General features: G+C 41.3%; 1 protein-coding gene across 1 annotated transcript in view; it reads left to right on the forward strand.

The window, feature by feature from the left end:
- Positions 1-4059: 4059 nt before the first annotated feature.
- The window catches only part of SLIT2 (slit guidance ligand 2), a 265416-nt gene continuing 251758 nt past the window's right edge, over positions 4060-17717 (forward strand). Inside the window, 3 exon segments of the mRNA XM_050338763.1 lie at positions 4060-4634; positions 6426-6497; positions 7634-7705. Coding sequence (XP_050194720.1) covers positions 4459-4634; positions 6426-6497; positions 7634-7705 — 320 coding nt within the window. The 5' untranslated portion in view covers positions 4060-4458.

A 17717-nucleotide genomic window follows, 5' to 3' on the forward strand; every position in this document is an offset into this window, starting at 1 on the left:
TCCCTTTCCACTCGGGTATCATCTCTTAATAGTTATACTTAATTTTCAATTGCTAATGGAATCACTGAGTAGCATAATAGTCTTAACAGCTTTTTAAAAGAGTTTACTTTCTATAGACTCCCAGACTGACCATCAGCTGTATTCTGAATATAGGCTTTGGGCTTTTTTAGTCAGTTCAGTGCCCACATTCCAGCAATTAGATTTTGACTATATTTAAGTAAATTGCTTAGGAGAATGTGCATAGTGGTACATGGCCTGCTAACATCACCATCTATCATACATTTGCCTTAGCCAGAAACTATTTACCTTGTCAAAGAAGGAAAACAGATTAGTTTATACTGTTTTTATTTCATAATACCTCTGTTGACCATTTTTTCTATCACCTTATTGACCTTCAGTTATTTACAAATTGATGAGTCGTTCGGTTCTGTGTCTTTTAGGTCTAATGTCCCTGTAAAGCAATAGTGATGCTCATAGAGCTGATGGTGCTCACTGAGCTCAGTCAGATGTGTCTACACAGCACAGAGTTTTGTGCTCAGCCATAGTCACTGTTACCAACCTCATTTGGGAGTAGCAGCTTTTTTGATGTTCTGGATCCTGTTTTGAAGACGTTACCTATTATTATTATTATTGACTTTGATGTCCTTATGCTAATAATTCTGATCTCCTTAGCTTTTTTGAGTATCCCTTTATATTACCCTTCAAAGGGTGGAATGTTGTACAAAGAAATCTAGAGAAGAGAAAACTGCTTTTAGCTGATGTCAGTTTTTTCCGAAATGGCTGTAACTAAATTTTTGCTCTCCCACTGATGAATGTTTCCAATTGTTTTTCTTTTAACATATCTTGTTATTAAAGTTTTTGCAGGGACAAGGTTCATATTCCAGCAAGGATACTAGAGTGTGTCTGAGAGGCCTCATGGTCAGACAAATTCAGATATTGGGAGCTCTCTCATTGAAGAGTTTTGATCAGAAAGAGACAGTTTCAATATGCTGGCAGTCAAGACTCTCAAGAAAATCAATCTGAATGAATGAAAGGTATGTTTCAAAGTTGGGCATGTTAAAAATCAATGAACTCCCCCAAATAGGAATAAAAATTAATCTTGCTTATCTTTAGTATACTTCTCTTTGGAAACAAAGCATATTAAATTAAGACTAGTTTAGATTTTGAATCAGCTCTACATAAAGAAGTTTAGCAATGTTTAGTGCTCTAAGAATTGATTTAGATTTTCTGAGAATTACTATATTAAAAAGATTTATTGTTTCTTATCTTTATGTCTTCTGCAGGACTAAGCACATTGCTGGTACATTGCTGAAACAAATAATGAAGAATACTGAATGGTTAACATTTGTTAATATTTACTTCTTTGCTGGTTTTTGTCTGCCTGGAGTTATATGATAAAGGATTTTAGCAGAGGCATAAAAGCAATATGTTAGATTAAGGTTGTTTTGTTTTTTTTACTTTTCTGTTGCTTGCTAGAAACTTGCAAAATCCTTTTGAAATCCTTTGTAAAGACTTAAAACAAGCAAATGGGAGAAAAGAGTGAAAATCATTTATACAGGGAAGCTGATGAATTCCCCCTACATTCACTGAATTCTCCTTTCTGCATCAATGTAAAAACTGGAGTATCTTTGCGTCTCTGTAAGACCCAAGATACCATTATCAGCATTTGAAAACAGTGAAACAATCCTATTTACTGACTGTTTTCTAAACAAATGGATCAAAAACTAAAAAGCTTTTGTAGGTGCATTTTTAGCAATTTTCCTCTGGGCTCACATTCTACAGTAAGACAAGTCAGGAGTAACTTTGTTGGCTTCCACTTCAGCAGATTAACTCAGCTCTAGAATAGCATTTCTGAGAACAGAATTTGTCCTCTTGGTAACAGGCAAAAAGGGACGGTAAGCCTCTTGCAGGGATTGTGCAGCAGAGACCCCAGGGACGAAGAGACTCAGCTGGACCCAGCCATATGGAAGAAACGATAGACTCCCTTGAGCATTTCCAAGCTACACCTTGCTGAAGGTTTAGTCATCCCTACTGGGGTTTGCAGTCTAATGAAAGACAAATCACTTTCACCTATTACTGGGTCTCCAGAGCTGTTATGAATCGCATGGAACTGAATTCATAAGTAAGGAAGAACAAAAACAATTCAAATGTTGAGATGCAACTTAGTATTTTCCTAAAAAATGCTGAAGATGTACTGACAATAAACAACACACTGGGAAAATTTATTAGGAACACAGTGTGTTTTTAAAATACGATTTTTTAAAAAATGGAAGGTGTTTTCTAAATAAGTACAGTAGTGTTAATGTTGCTGTTAGACATATTTTAATGTATGGAATAACACTTGCCCATTTAATTTTCGATAATTATGTATGAGAGATTCTGGTGGGTTTCACACTAAAACTGCAACCGAAGAACATGCCACGACAATCCTCATCCTCTTTCTCAGCCAAGACTCTCGGTGAGACGCCTGAGACATTTCCCAAGTGCAGCCGATGGCGTTTCAGCCCGCTCCCTCTCCAGGTAAAACACACTCGAGCATCACGACGGACCCAGGCCCCGCTCCCTCCCCTCCCTTCTCCCTCGCGGAGCGCTCGACACGCGCAGGCCGGGGTTGCGTGAGAAACTCCGCGCAGCAACTCCGAGCTCCGTGCGGCGGGGAGCGGAGAGGGGAGCGGAGAAGGGAGCAGGGAGGGAAGCGGGGAGGGAAGCGGAGAGGGAAGCGGAGAGGGGAGCTCCGCGACGCTCCCCGGTCGAGACAGGGGGACCTTCCTGCCCCGCCGCCGACCCGCTCCCCAACTTTCATTCACGGCCCGCGCCGCCGCGCATCTCCCCCTCCGCGTTGGCCGGGCCGGGGCCGGGCCGGGCCGGGGCGGGCGGCGGCGCAGCCAGTGAGCGCGGCGAGGGGCGCTGCGGGCGGGGCCGGGGGGGCGCGGCCAGGCAGGCCCTATATAGGGCGGCTCGTGGGGCTCTCCCGGCTCCGTGGGAGCGGGGCGAGGGGCGCCGAGCCGGCAGAGGCGGGCGGGGGCGCCGTGCGGCCGCGTGGGGAGCGCTCGGCGGCTCGTTCGGCCGGCGGCCGCGCTCGGGGAGCACTTTCGGCGGGCGGCGGCAGGCACCTTGCGGCGGGAAGGAGCGCCGGCCGGCCTGCGAGCGGCGGTGCTATCCCATTGTTCAAGCGGAGAGACTCGGGGTGAGAGGGAGGGAGCCGGCGTGTCGCCTCCGTTCTCCCGCTCCCCGCTGCCCCCCCTCCGCCGTTTCGCTCCGCGTCGGAGGAGCGCCGCCACCGGGGAGCCGAGGGCCGGGCCGGACTGTTCGGCACCAGCACCGACAGCTCAGGTGCACCGGCGGGAGCAGGGGAACCAACCCTTCCCGAGGTGCTGTAACCTCGGTGGGCTTCGGGAGAGGAGGAAAGTTGCTCTCTTTCCTGCAGTAAGCCCAGGAGCTGCTGAACTGGCCTCACCTGGAAGGACTGAGCAGTTCCCACCTTTCCCATCAGGTGCCTTTGCCGCAGCAAAACCACGGTATCCGGGAGACCACGGGGAGCAGAATAACACCCCCCTCCCCGCCCCTCCCGCTCTCGCTGCACATCGTTATCTTCTCTGTCTCGCCGTGCTCCCGGGATCACAGGAGGATCTATAACTGTGATCTGTCACCGAGGAGAAGGTCGTGGATGAACTCCCTTCCAGCAGGGCAACGAATCACTTCTCGGCTGCTTATTATCGTGTTCTAAGACCAGCCCTTTCCTGCTAAACTTGGCCTGGGAGCGTACAGCAGGAGGGGGCGCGGGGGGTGGAGAGCCAAGCCCAACAGCATCTTGTGTGTTTGACTTTTTTTTTTTTTTTCCCCTTCCCTCCTCCTTCCTTGAGACAGTTTGATGAATGCCTGCGAGAGGGGTATGATTTGCTAAGGCGCCTCTGGCAGGGCGGTGTGTGCGCGGTGTCAGCCCCGCCGCCGCCCCCCGTGGGGCTCTGAGCGGCCCGCGGCGGGGGACGCGCGTGGGAGCGGCTGCAGCGCTGCGCGGGCCGCCGCGCAGAGAGCGCCGCTGGGGCGGACCGAGCTCCGCGGCCTCTCGCCGGGGGCTCAGCGGGGCGTCACGGCTTCGGAAGGGGCGAGGAGGAAGATAAGTAGATCGCCCAACTCCGCCGCACCCTGAGCCCTGTGGGTTTGCTTCGCCATCGCAGGGAGCGTGTGAAGACGAGACCCCAATTGCCACCTCCCCGCCACCGACGGGCTTAGCGAGGGACGGCCCGGGCCCGGCCCCGCGCCCAGCGAAGTTGCCTTCAGCCGCGGAACGGTGCCACCCGCCTCACTTTGCCGGGGTTGTTTTCTTGACTTGGCTTTGGATAGAACGGACTTCGCTGTCTCCGCACCCTGAAAGTTGCCGGAGCGCTCCCCGCAGCGAGGAGGAGGGCGGCGCGCCCCGCGCCTCCCCGGGGCCGAGGCCAGTGGGCCCGGGCGGTGATGATGTGCGGCTGGGGGAAGCTCACCCTGTCCCTGGGGCTGCTGCTGGCGATGGCGGGCGCGGTGGCGCCACAGCCGTGCCCGGCGCAGTGCTCCTGCTCGGGGAGCACCGTGGATTGTCACGGGTTGGCGCTACGCGGCGTCCCGAGGAACATCCCCCGCAACACCGAGAGGCTGTAAGTAACCCGGCCGGGGCGGCGGCGACCGCCTCTCAGCCTCCGGCTCCCCTCTGGGCTCCTGGCGGCTGGCGGACTGAGGTGGCCCCCGGCGCCGGCCGGGTTTGGGGTCCCGACGCCCTGTGGTTGGGGGGGTGTCTGTTCCCTTTTCCTGCCGCTGGCCGTGCCCCCTTCGCGGCGATGCGCGGAGGCGCGGGAGAGGTGGGCGCTGCTCCCAGCCGCTGCCTTCCATCCCGGGAAGCCGCGGTGAGGAGTGCAGTTCCCTCCTCCGCGGGGAGCGGGGGCGGCGGGGCGGGCACCGCCGCGGCCCGGGAGGTGCCCCAAGGCGGCGGCGGAGCGACCTCTCCCTTCGTCGGCGCCCATTTCCCGGCAAAGTTGGCTGTTACGGCTCACCTTCTCCGGGGCAGAGCCGGGCCCGGCTCCGTGGGCGCGGGCGGTCAGGCCCCGGGGCACGCAGCGCTCCCCCCCGCTCGGAGGGGCGGACGGGGGGCGCTGCCGCCGCTGCCCCGGCTTGAGGGGGGAGCCCGCGGGGCTCGGCATCTGCCGGCGGGCGAGGGCACGCCGGGGTGCGGCAGCCGCCTTCGCACTCGCAGGGCACGAAGTCGTGCCACAGCGGTGATCCCTCCCCTCCTCTTGCGTACTCCGCGGCTGGGGGTGTTTTCTACATGTGGTCAGTTACTTATCATATCAGGCTTCCTTTCGGAAGGGTCTTAGGGAGTGGAAGAGGTGAGCGCATTATTTCTTGCTCTCTAATAAGTAATTTAAGTGTTGGCATATGAACACACGTCTGGAGTGGTGGATTTCACTCAGGAAGAATATCAGGGACACATTTCTCCTGAGACTTGAGTGGTTTCTTTGCAGTGGTGTTTTGGCCACATGTGGTATAAGACACTAAAAAAATACAGTTTTTTTTCCTCTGACTACGTGTGGGAATGAGCTGTAATTGTTAGAGTAACTTCCATGTAATACCACTTCCTAATGGCTTACCTCAGGAATTGCCAAGTCTGGTTTTATTTGTAGTGATTGGAATTGAGAGAAGTTTGTCTTGAACCCCAAAAGTTATGAAAAAAGGCATATACTCCAGAGGAAAAAGTAGTTCAGAAGTATGAACAGAAATGGTAGGGCCTAAATGCAGGTTTCCATTGCTTCTGAACATGCTTCTCATTGTGCAGTCAGTATAGCTTCCTCTGTGGCAAGTGAAGAGCTAAGTTTTGGTAAAATCATATTTTCCATCATTTACTCCAACAATGTTTATCATTTACTCCAGCAGTGTTTTACTCCAACAGCTTGTTTGAAACGTAATGCTTGTTATAGAAAGTTAAGCTCTCTTCCACATTTGTAGCCATAGTAGGAAATCTGAAAGTGGCTCAAAAATGATTAAAATTGTCCTTATTTCAGTCACTTAATTTTGTAACAGTCAAATAAATACTGCAGCATATATGTATGTAGTAGGTTTAGTGGTTTTCTAAATGCAGTTATAACCACATTCTGCGAGTTTTGACTCTTCTATTGTTAAAGGTTGTTGTTAAAGATAAATGTGAGCTTTATAATGGCAGGCAGAATTGACTTTTTAAGTGTTGTTACAAAGTTTCAAACTACTTCTTTCAAGGTTCAGAACCTTGGTTCAGTTGCTTGGAAATCAGGAACTCACAGGGTGTTAGTTGTAGGAATGGTTCATTGTGTTCATTTACGTCTCCTAACTTCTGAAAATGCTGTGCCTGTGAAAACAAAACAATTGAAGAGTAGCTTTTGAATGTTTTAATTTTGCTGCTTACAAATTATTCTTCTTAGGGATCTTAATGGAAATAACATCACAAGAATCACGAAGACCGACTTTGCTGGTCTAAGGCATCTTCGAGTTCTGTAAGTTTTCTCTTTCTATCACTGATATCTTACAGGATTGATGCTAGAGTTTGTAGTTACCTTTCAGTTCATTAGGTGGATGGGTTATTACTTTTTAACTATTGTGCTACTGCATCTGAACTTAAAATCCTTTTACCATGTGTTATACACTTATTCATATGTTAGAAATTGCCTTAAATATAATTTGCCTAAAATTTTTTAATCTCTCCTTGAGGTTATGAGAACTTGAGGATTTAATTTTATATGTAGCTTACAAGTAAGAACTGCGAATGTGGTTGGAGTTAATTCAGTTTAAGGTTATGAAATTTACAGTTCACACTGAAAATGGGTGCGTTCAACCTGAACTATAGGGGAATTCATTAAGAAAAAAGTTATTCCTTTACTGAAGGTTGATTATTGTTTTTCTGCAGTTTCTGTACAAAAAAGAAACTCTTTAATAGTGAATTTGAGAAAGGAATTATTTGGTTGGTTTGTTTGGGTGGGTTTTGGTTTGTTTTAAACAATTTTGTTTCAAGCATTCTGAAGGTTTTAAAATTTTGTAGACTTGCCTTTTTTTCTGAGGAAAAAAATCTAGCAACTTATTTGATAAGACTGGCTTAATTTGAGCAAGCAGTCTTATAAAATCCTTTTCTGTTTCTCTCTGAAATAGAATATAACATTGTAGTAATTTTTAATTTTGTTACAAAACAGAACTACTGTTATGGTTACAGTTTCTGTACAATCTTTCACTGATGTTTCTCCCAACACCAGTATTTTAGTTTTGTTATTCTCATGTGAGAATTATATCGCCTTCATACTGTTCGACTGGAGTCTTGTAGCTTGCCGAAGAGCAGTGATGTGTGTGCATGTGAGCGCACAGCGTGTAAGCATGTGTGTAGCTTTTACTTGGGACTCTTAAACTGAGTGAATGTAATATCAATGCTGTTTCTTTTACCAAAGATTATTTTCCTTCTTTTGGGTATATGAGCCCATGTAAACTGTTGATCACAGGGGTCTGGAAGGTTAAAGTGGATGTTGCTGTAGGATAGCTGTTGTATCGTTTTAATGAATATGTAGTTGCCTCTAAATACCACTGTTAACACAACAAGTTATCTCAGAGATATTAAAACTTATATATAAAAATTTCTATATTTCAGTCAGCTCATGGAAAACAAGATTAGTACTATTGAGAGAGGAGCATTCCAGGATTTAAAAGAGCTGGAGAGGCTGTAAGTATTTTTAATTCTAAAAGTATGAGCTTTTTTTTTTTTTTTTGTCAAATTAGTTGTGTGTTAAGTACTCAGGCTTCAGATTTTTTTAAGTTTTTGTTTAAACTTGGGTCTTCTAGCCTTATTGAGACACAAGAGAAATAAGAAATTCTCAAGCAGTATGTATGGGACTTGGCCGGGGGGGGAGCATTCATGAGCAGTCCAGATTTGAAGTTTAAATTGCAATTAAATTGTCTTGTAAGAAATAATTTGAATAGGATCAGATATTGTCACTTGAATCTTGAATGCACAAGGACTTCTTAAAACATAAATACACCAAAAAAAGCCTGTTCTGACGTACAGTGTTAGGTGCTAGTCTTGGACATGTTAGATGTTTTATACAATGCCTTATTGGAAGTGTTGTCTTGTTTTTTAGCATGAAAGCAGTAATTGAATTTTACTCCAGCTTTTATACGATTAAAACTGTTACAAAAGCTTAGAAAAAAATATGAACCTTTAGCTTTCAAAAATTATTTGAATTTGGATTTAAAAAAATATTAAGTACTGCCTAGAGAGAAGATGGAGCAGAGATGAGAGGATCTTGTCTGGCAAAGCTGAAGGACAAACACCTGCTTGGTTGCAGTGAAACCTAGAAAATGAGTGGTTCCCAAACTAGTTTAGCTTTTTATACTAGCTGCTTAATTTTCAGTATGTGCCTTTTTTTGTTGCACTTCAAATGCAAATGTTTTTTAAAATGTATTGCACAATTTGGGACATTTGACTTGTTAAAGACAAGATGCTGATTGCTGGATGTAGTTTCAGTTTGGAGTCAGGAAAGTCCAAGAATGTCACTGTATTAATATGTTCATGTAGAACTTCATAGTGGTACCTTCATTATTAGACATCTTAGTTGCTGCATTTTCATTATATCACCTTTTCTTTAAGAATGCCTCTGAGGTCTTGTTTAGTTTTTCATATGCTGCTGCTTTAACTTCATAAAAGTATTTCTGCTTTACTCCATTGGAAAGCAGCACTGGCCTGAGCATGGTTTGTCTTATTAAAGTTGCTTTGTGTCCACAGCTGCTGTGTGTTTAAAACAAAAACCCCCACAAACCATTATGGTTTGGTTGGTCATTTTGACAAAGTTATTCAAGAGACTTAGTAACCACCAGTGTAATTATGATACTTCTATAATAGTTGAAATGTTATGTATTTGAGATAATTACCTCATTTTTTCAAATAAACCAGAGTAACTTTTTGACCTAAAAATGGAAGTGTTATTATATAGTACAACTTTTTTTTTTTAATAAATTTTAATGAGATAGATTGCTCTTCAAAAAAGAAAACTGACTATGCATTTCTAAGTCATATTAAAACACTTCATGTAATACTTTTTACAATGTGTTTTAAACTTTGTACAAAGCATAGGAATTTAGTACAACTTCTCCTGCTGAGGGAAATATTGGAATAATATATACACATACCTAAATTTGGTTTATAATGTCTAGATAAAAAAATTAAACAGTGTAGTTCGTATTGCAGAAGTAAGTACACATACATGAAAGATTAATAAACATTAAAAGATCCATGCTTTCAGTGTGAATCTGGTTTGACACTGAGATACCAAATGCTTGCAAAGTTTTAAAACAGTTTTTAGTTAGCCTTATTTCTTGATTATATTGACGTAAGATCTTGCTACATGATTTATTAACCAATTTCAAAAACTTTTAAACTTGTCATAATTTCAAGGCATTTACTGGTAATATTTCTGAAGTATAGAGTTGTAATATTAGAGAAAAATGAAATTCAGTAGTAAAACTTATTTGTTTGATGTGCTTGTATTTTGCCGTTATGTTTTCTGGTTTTTTCCTTCGGTTTTTCTGTGATAACTGGAAAGTGGTAGATATTTTCCATTTACATGGGACACTAGTTCTGAATAGAAATTATGATAACTGTGGCTACTTTTGGGAGTTATTTTTCTTCACTCTTCAGCAGGAAAACTATGAGATTTGAAAATTTAGTTATTTAGACCTATGAAGTCAGATTGTGTTTTGTCTTCAGAATTATTTTGTATCTGCTCTAACACTTGTCAGTTTCTTTAATTTGCTGGAATTCAGTCAGTGTTAGGTGTGTGGGTGACTTGTAATTTGAATATATATGCAGGATGTCTTTAAACTACCCCAGCTGTTGGCTAAGAGCAAATATTTCATATTTGTGAGGAAAAGCTGAGAAAATGGTTCTTGTTTACAACTGCCAAGTCCATCTGATGAAGGCGCATTGTTATCTGACAACCGATTCATCTCCTTGGGATTCTGAAATCCAAAATGATTTCTCAGGAAACCTGTGGGCACTTCCTTCAAGTATTTTCTTTTATACATTAAATAGCAAGCACTTTAAAGCTTTTTATTTTTTTTTTCAATGTGTAAGTGTAGGGTGTCACATATTCACTCTAAATGTAAAGTACCAAGCTGCTGTCAAAGAATACCTAATGCAGACCTTTTAGCATGCCAGTGGAAGGTATAAGAGAACCTTACTGCAATTTAAATGAACTCTATTTGGTTTATAAGGTTGTTTACATTTAATATTATGTTGAAATATCCTGTGCTAGTGTACAAGCTGAATTTTAAAATATATTTCCTGTACTTCAGTACTTTCTTTAATGTGAACAACAGACTTTCACTGTAGTGGCCCTTTTGGGGAAAAAAAGTACCCATCTCTTACTGAAGTGGTGGGGTTTTGTGGTTTTGTTTGTGGTTTTTTTTTTGCTTGTTTGTTTTTTTCCCTTTTAACTGGAATTTCAGTTACAATTTTTTTTTTTTAGACCAATTACTCTGATTTCCAAGGAACCCTTTTGTTCATCAGTGCGTTATTTGTGTATACTCCTTTTTAGAACTTGTAATCCAAAACAATGACTATCCTCAACTCTCTCTAATGAAAGGGAAGACATGTAGCACTTTGCAAAATTAATCTCAGAGAGAAGAAACTCTCAACCTTTTCTTTAGAAGACAACTGCTTAGGATATGATTTGATTAAATCCATATATATACCTCTCTCAGATGGTTTCTTCTGTAGTTTAGCAAAACAGTAATGAATCTCTAGTATACTAGGTAGATGTGGTAGTATGTACACAAAGCTATTTAGACCTAGTATGGTTCACAGTGGGAATTTGTGTCACACCAGAGTAATTGTAGAAGTGCTATGGAACCGAAAGCTATAGTAAATACCACTGTAACAAGCGATTCTTACTACAGCAGCCCTGTGTTAAAGTAAAAATGTTCAGTTTGCAGTAAATGATTGTATAGGAATGCCTGCTACATAAGAACTGGGAGGGAAAACAAGGTGGAAACTAGCAACTTAGTATGATATAGGTCTGTAGGAACTTTAGTAGCAGGAGAAAACCCTGGTGAAGGTGATTTTGCTGTAAGCCTTTTACTTGGATACTTCTGTGAGAAGTCTTCAATCCAATAAATGGGTATGCACTGCAGTGTTCACTTAGTCCCAATCTCCAGCACTCCTGAAGTACTTTAAGGGCTGAAATCTTAAGGCTCCAGTCCAAGCCAATTTGTTACAATACTGCCTGAGCTAGTGAGTCTGCCATGAATATGGCTTTTTCATGGCCTGTATCTTGAATGGCAGAATCACAGGGTCTGTGTTGTAGAGATGCTCTGTCTGCTGAAATAACCAACCCTCTTTGGTAGAAAAACGACCTATAGGGGTTGAAGTTCAGTTGAGACAGCTTGTACCTTGGAATACCTCCCAAAGTGCCAAAAACTCTTGGATTAATTATGATCTTGACTGTCCTGTATTCAACATCTGCAAGAGTTTCTGATGAGCCCTACCTGAGCAGGACCTCTAAAGAGCATATGGCTGTTCAGTACATGGCAGTTCCCAAAGGAAAAGACTGGGATATGACCCAGTTGTGTTGTGTGAGCCTTTGACATAGGCCATGGTGATGTATCAGTGGTGGGCGTGTATGTGTATATATATGTGTGTGTATATATATGTTTCATGGCAGGAAAACAAAGGATCTAGGTATGGAGGATTTGGACAACATTTATGGATTTCCAGAGACCACTGCTTATTACTGGGGACAAAACCTTTTGAAATGATTCCTTATGAGAATGTGTAATTAAACACTTGTTTCTTCTTTCTTCATAAAACTGTTATCTTAGGTGTGATGTTTATAATAGTTTGAAATAGTTTCTTAAGAAAGCAAGATAAACTGTACATCTCTACTTTCTGAAAACTATTAGACACGGCTTTAAAAATTATTTTTAATAAATGTAGGCCATTGTTATCTCCAAGGCCACCTCCTTCTGTGGCGTTGCCAATACTGCTCAAAATATTCCAGTATTTTTACAAGTTATTATCATCTGGAGGGAAGTATAAAACTTGGTTGAAGACAGCTGCTATAGACTGAACCTCTCCTATTATAAACTACTTAAATCTAAAATTTCTGTACTCTTCTTTGTAGTCCAGAAATACAATGTGGTCAGCTTTTGAGGGCTTACTATACCCTTGTTTAAAGAGAAGAGCAGTTACCTTTACCTTTTCATTTAGAAAAACAATATTTTTTGGCTGACAGGAATATTTTTATAATAATCTTTCCTAATATTTTATTTGGTCTGGTAGTTGGTATTCCAACTGTTATCATTCTAAGACTATGCTAAACATGGAAAAATGTCAGGATAGAAAGAATTTACAGCAAATGTTTGAAAACTACCCACTTTTTTTTTCTGTATTTGTGAATAATCCATTGAGGCAGCAGTATGCTCCTAAAATGCTAATTTGGAGTCTGATTCTGCAGACATTTACCATGTGAATAACTTGGTTTGCATGAGTAGTCCCCCTGATTACCTCTGTGAGAAAGGTTGCTTGTGTGACCTAAAAAGTTTCCAAGCCAAGCCCCTACACTTTTGATACTTGACTAATGAAATTCATTTCTAAAATGTCAGTTTATTATCTTAATAGTTCCAAAGTGTTACCTGTATAGACTTAAAGCCAAACTAAAACGAAACAAAACCAACCACCAATCAAAAAAAGAAAAAGACCACCAACTCCCGTGAAACCTATTTCTTCTGTGGTGTGTAGATAAAATGTTACTCTCACAGAAACAACTGCAAATTCTGAGTTAGTATCTGAGCTGAATCTCCCCTTCTGCCCATACCTCCCCAAAAAGCAGCCCCCCTGAGTTACATGGTGTGAATAAGTTGAAATCAGGAGGTCAAGAAAAGAATGCTGCAAGGTTGAACGTCAAGTTGGTACATGAAATAGCTTTTAAACCGAAATTATCGATATTGTATTTTCATGTTTCTTACAATGGATTACTGAACGACGTGGCAAGAAATATTTCAAGAATTAAATGTTTTGTTACCATTCATTCATGTTTCTAAACTTTTACAACACAATTCTAAATTGTGAATTGTCTCAGGATTTGTCTGTACTTGCTATTTATTTGGGCTCCATCTCCACAAATACATTCAAACAGGTTAATAAAAGTTAACATGAAGAGAGCATTTATTTAGGTGTGTACTTATGAGTGTCTGAGTAGTAGTGAAAGTCATTATGGTTTTGTTCATGCTGCATATGAACAATTTGGAACTTACAGATGTGTCACAGCACAGAAAGAAAAGTATATTTCAACTAAATAGTTTCAAGGAAAGTTCTTTTTACTTAGGAAAACATTACTTCGATTTCTGGATGCAAATTTGTGAAACTACTGTGCTTGCAGTTCTGCAGCAACAGCTTAATTATAACCTCATTAAATAGGAGTTGATCTTGTTAAAAATATTAAACAGGGTTCAATAAAATAAAGTGGGTTTTAACTGTGTTTCACATATTATGGGGTTAGAGTTATCCACTTGAGCTCCAACCTTGCAGGTACATGTTGTAAACCATTATGCTGCATCAGTAGGCTTTGAAATGATAAAATCAGAACTGACTTAGGAGTTACCATGATCTCTGAACGTACGGTGTTTTGTGAAGCATCTCATCTTACAAAGTCACGCATAGCAGGATGGACATAGAAATAAAATGTTCCATCGGGAATAAAAACAAATACAGCTTATCTTGGGCAATAGTGCCCATCAGGCCTGGGCATTTATTGAGGGAATTAACAGCTACTTCAAAATAGACTCTATGAACTAGTACTACTCTTTCTGCTTAATCTAGAAAAGACCTGCATTATATGTATCTTCTTTCTTAGAGTGCAGACTTACTGTATCAGTGATGGGGTAAAACATACTGTTCAGAGATTAAAATAAACTGATGTGCTAAGTTTTTATTATGTATTGATGTGTGGCATGAGACTGCAGTTTTATTGCAATTACTTGACTAGCTGTATTGACAAAATGTAAATTCCAAATAGGAAAGTACTAACTTCTAAAAGAGGAATAGCAGGATTTTCATGATTCTTTAAATGTGAACTGTATCAATAAATTAATCTCAGAATAATTAATTTGGGCTAAACTTTTTCTTTCTGAGTTTTGAATCTCTGATAGTACGTAGTCATTTCAGTTACGGAAGAGAAGTGTTAGATACAGTACATTTTACTTCTATGAAACTATATGACCAAAATTCAAGGACAGGGACTTCTGGAAAAATACTATGTTTTTATGGTACAGTTTTGCAGTTTTAGCTGAAACAAATTTTTTTTGTTTGGTTGGTTGTTTTTTTTGTGGTTTACAAACACTTAAGTGTGAAGTGTAAAGGCTATTGTGGAATCTTAGGACCCCTGATGAAAAATGCCGTATTAACAGTGGATTCATCACTACTGTTCCAGGAATAATTTATATCACTATCATAATTAAAAACACAGCCAGTAAATGAACAGTATTTCATCTTGTGCTTGACTATATGTAGTGTCAATGAAATCAGTTTTTTGGTGGTAAGATCTTGTGTTATATAGCATAGAAGTTGTACTGAGCTCTTAGAATGAGTTCTTAGCTTTTTAGCTGGAAGTTAGTCTCCAGTTTATTTTCTCACTGAATATTGGTCTTTGTTTCGGTGTGCTAGTTCCTTACTGAATCTGAGAACTAATTTTTTTACGTTGGGGTACATTCTGAACAGTTCTGACTGCTGTAGACTGGAAAGTCAAACTCAGAGTGTCTGCAACTCAGGGGATTATGCATGCGCTTGTTTTTTAAGGCTGTTTGATGTTGTGACTTCCTCCCCCCCATAAAACTGATACTTAATTATTTGTCTGGCAACAGTCTGAATACAGTGAGCATTTGAAGAGTTAATGCCTTCACTCATGTGTGTGATAGGTAGTAGAAGAATAATGAGTTCAGGTAGAGAATACCTGTTTTTGAACAGCCCTGAAGGGGGGAACAGTTATTTCTTGTTAATCATGGATGTGAAAAATCCTTCTCTTAGCTAATCCTACATAGTTAAGGGCAATGCGTAGCACATTCCTCATCTTAGAATAAGCAGGAGACTATGAAGCCTGCAGTGCTAATCACTTACCAAGGGAATGGGGGACTATATTACGTGAATTATACTGGGCCACCTATATTTATAGTTAAAAACAAAAACAAAACTGCAGTAATTATTCTTTATTAGCAGACTTTTGTCAAAGCAGCTTCAAGTATCTTCTCTAAAAATGTCTGAATCAGAAATACACAAAAACTGTCTTTGAAGACAGTATTTAAAAATATGCAATATTCTAATGGAATTTAAAAAAAAATCAGATGCTAGCTACATTTTGATGACAGAATACTAAAAAATGTTTGATAAAACTGTAAGTCCAAGAGCAATTTTCTTCTAAAAGCCTTTTCACTGCCTGCTATTATTTTTAGTATTTTTTATTCATCTAAGTGGCTTTTCTCATGGGACTCCTTTTATAGGTCTAGAAGTCAAATTGCAGTGAGAAGTCCTGTTTGCTCTTTGCAGACCTTTTTACAAATTCCAGGGCAGGAAGGCTGTTTATTTTTCCCACATCTGTTTTGTGCTCATCCTTTGTGACATTGTTTGCTGGATGCTCTTCTTTCTTGCTTCCTCTGAAATGGGTAATTTGCACTGTTGCAAAATGGTGAAACCAAATCTGAATCTACAGAACTGTGCCAATATTTTTGTTTCAAATGGTGTTTCGTGTTTGGAAGCTATTTTAAATTGATTCTACAGAGCACTGATATTAAACTTAATGCTATACATTTTAGTTTTAGTCTGTAAAAATCATATTTATTTGTTGCAGAGACAGTTCATTTTTTTTTTAAACTGATTTAATATTAGATGGCCACAAGTGAAAATTGAGTTGTCATCATTTTAATATAGAATATGTGAAAGACCATCAACTATGCCCCTTATTTTAATGGCAGAAACCACACTTCTATCTGGAATTTTACATTTAAACTCCAAAAATGTATGAGGAATCTGGCAGCAGCTTCAGTGACTCATAGTGTTATATTACCTCATTTACTATAAGGAGTCTGGTTGAAACTTCATCAGAATAAATGTTTTATTCTCCTTCATAATATGTAGTGCATTGTGCTGGCTTGTGTTTAGTAATAGTCTAGACCAATAATCAAAAACAATGTGGCAAAGTCTCCCTTAATTTTTTTAAGGCACACCAGCCTTTCTGGCTTTCTTTTGGCAGGATGTCTGTACAGGTGCAATAGAAAAATACTTGAATGAAAACTTACTGTGGTAGCTCAGTGCCAGAAAGACAGTTACAAGCCTATCAGGACTATCCCCAGGCTCTTCTCATCTTTCTAAAGAATCTGTTCAAACTCTAGTTAAATTTCATGTAATAGAGTGGCTTCCCCTTACCTCTTTTTTTTTTTGCTTGGAAGTGATCCCAGGTGTTGTCAAAGATCATCTTTATTTCATCTGATACTTGAATCTATATTACTCTATGGAGGTTTTATAACTTCTGTTTCCTTATTTGTGGTATACTTTATAGGATAAAATCCAATGAATTAGCCTCATGAGATTGTGGAGGTTTGAAGAAGTCTCTGAAGATTGTCTAGTCCCACGCCACAGATTAATACCAGGTCAATCAGAGCAGGTGGCTGAGGGCTGTTTCCACTTGGATTTTGAATGTCTCCCAGTGATGGATAATCTACAGCCTTTCTGGGCAACCTATTCCAGTGTTTGACTACCCTTACAGTCAAACAATTTTCTTAAGTCTAAGTGCAATTTCCCTGTACTTTGATTTGTGCCCATTGCCTCTTGTCCTTTCCCTGTGCACCTGTGAGAAGAGTCTGGCTCAGTCTTCCTTACTTGGGAAGGAATTGTATCACTTATTTATACACATAAAGTATTTATACACATTGAGATATCTCTGAGTCTTCTCCTCCTCAGGCTAGACAGTCCCATCTCTCTCAACTTCTCCCAATGCACTTCAATCTGCCTCCTTAGTAATCTTAATGGTCCTTCCCTGACCTTGCTCCAATACGTCTTGTAGAGGGGAGTCCAGCACTGACTGGGTACATCTCTCCAGGTGTCTCCCTGGTGCTGGCTGTCGGGAAAGACCACCTGTTCTGACCTGCTGGCAACATTCTTGCTGTTACAGCCTGGGATGCTGTTGGCCTTTGGTGCAAGGGCACATTGCTGGCTCCAGTTGAATTTCTTATTCACCTGGACCCCAGGCCTTTCTCTGTAAAGCTGATTTCCAGCTGGTGGTTCTCCAGTGTGTGCCTGTGTATGGTGTTATTCCTCTCCAGGTGCACAGCTTTGCGTTGCTCTTTTGTTATCTTCACAAGTTTCCTTTCAGAACAGTTCTCCAGCCTGAGTCTTTCTGACAGGCAGTGCACATACCTTGTGTATCAGTCATTTCCAGTTCTTCATCATCTGCAAACATGCTGAGGGTGCACTCTGTCCCATCTTCCAGATTGTTGATGAAATTTTGAGCAGTACTGGCTCCAGTACTGGCCCCTTGGGTATGTCACTAGTGACTGTTCTCCAGATGGACTTTGGGCCCCTGATCACAGCCTTTTGAAATTGGTACTTCAGCTAATTTTCGATCCACCTCACCATCAGCTTTTGTAGCCTGTACTTTATCAGTTTGTTTATGACAACAACCATTATGAATGAC

This window comes from Myiozetetes cayanensis, unplaced genomic scaffold (assembly GCF_022539395.1).
Source record: "Myiozetetes cayanensis isolate MyiCay16 unplaced genomic scaffold, myiCay2020 scf7, whole genome shotgun sequence".
Classification (NCBI taxonomy): domain Eukaryota; kingdom Metazoa; phylum Chordata; class Aves; order Passeriformes; family Tyrannidae; genus Myiozetetes; species Myiozetetes cayanensis.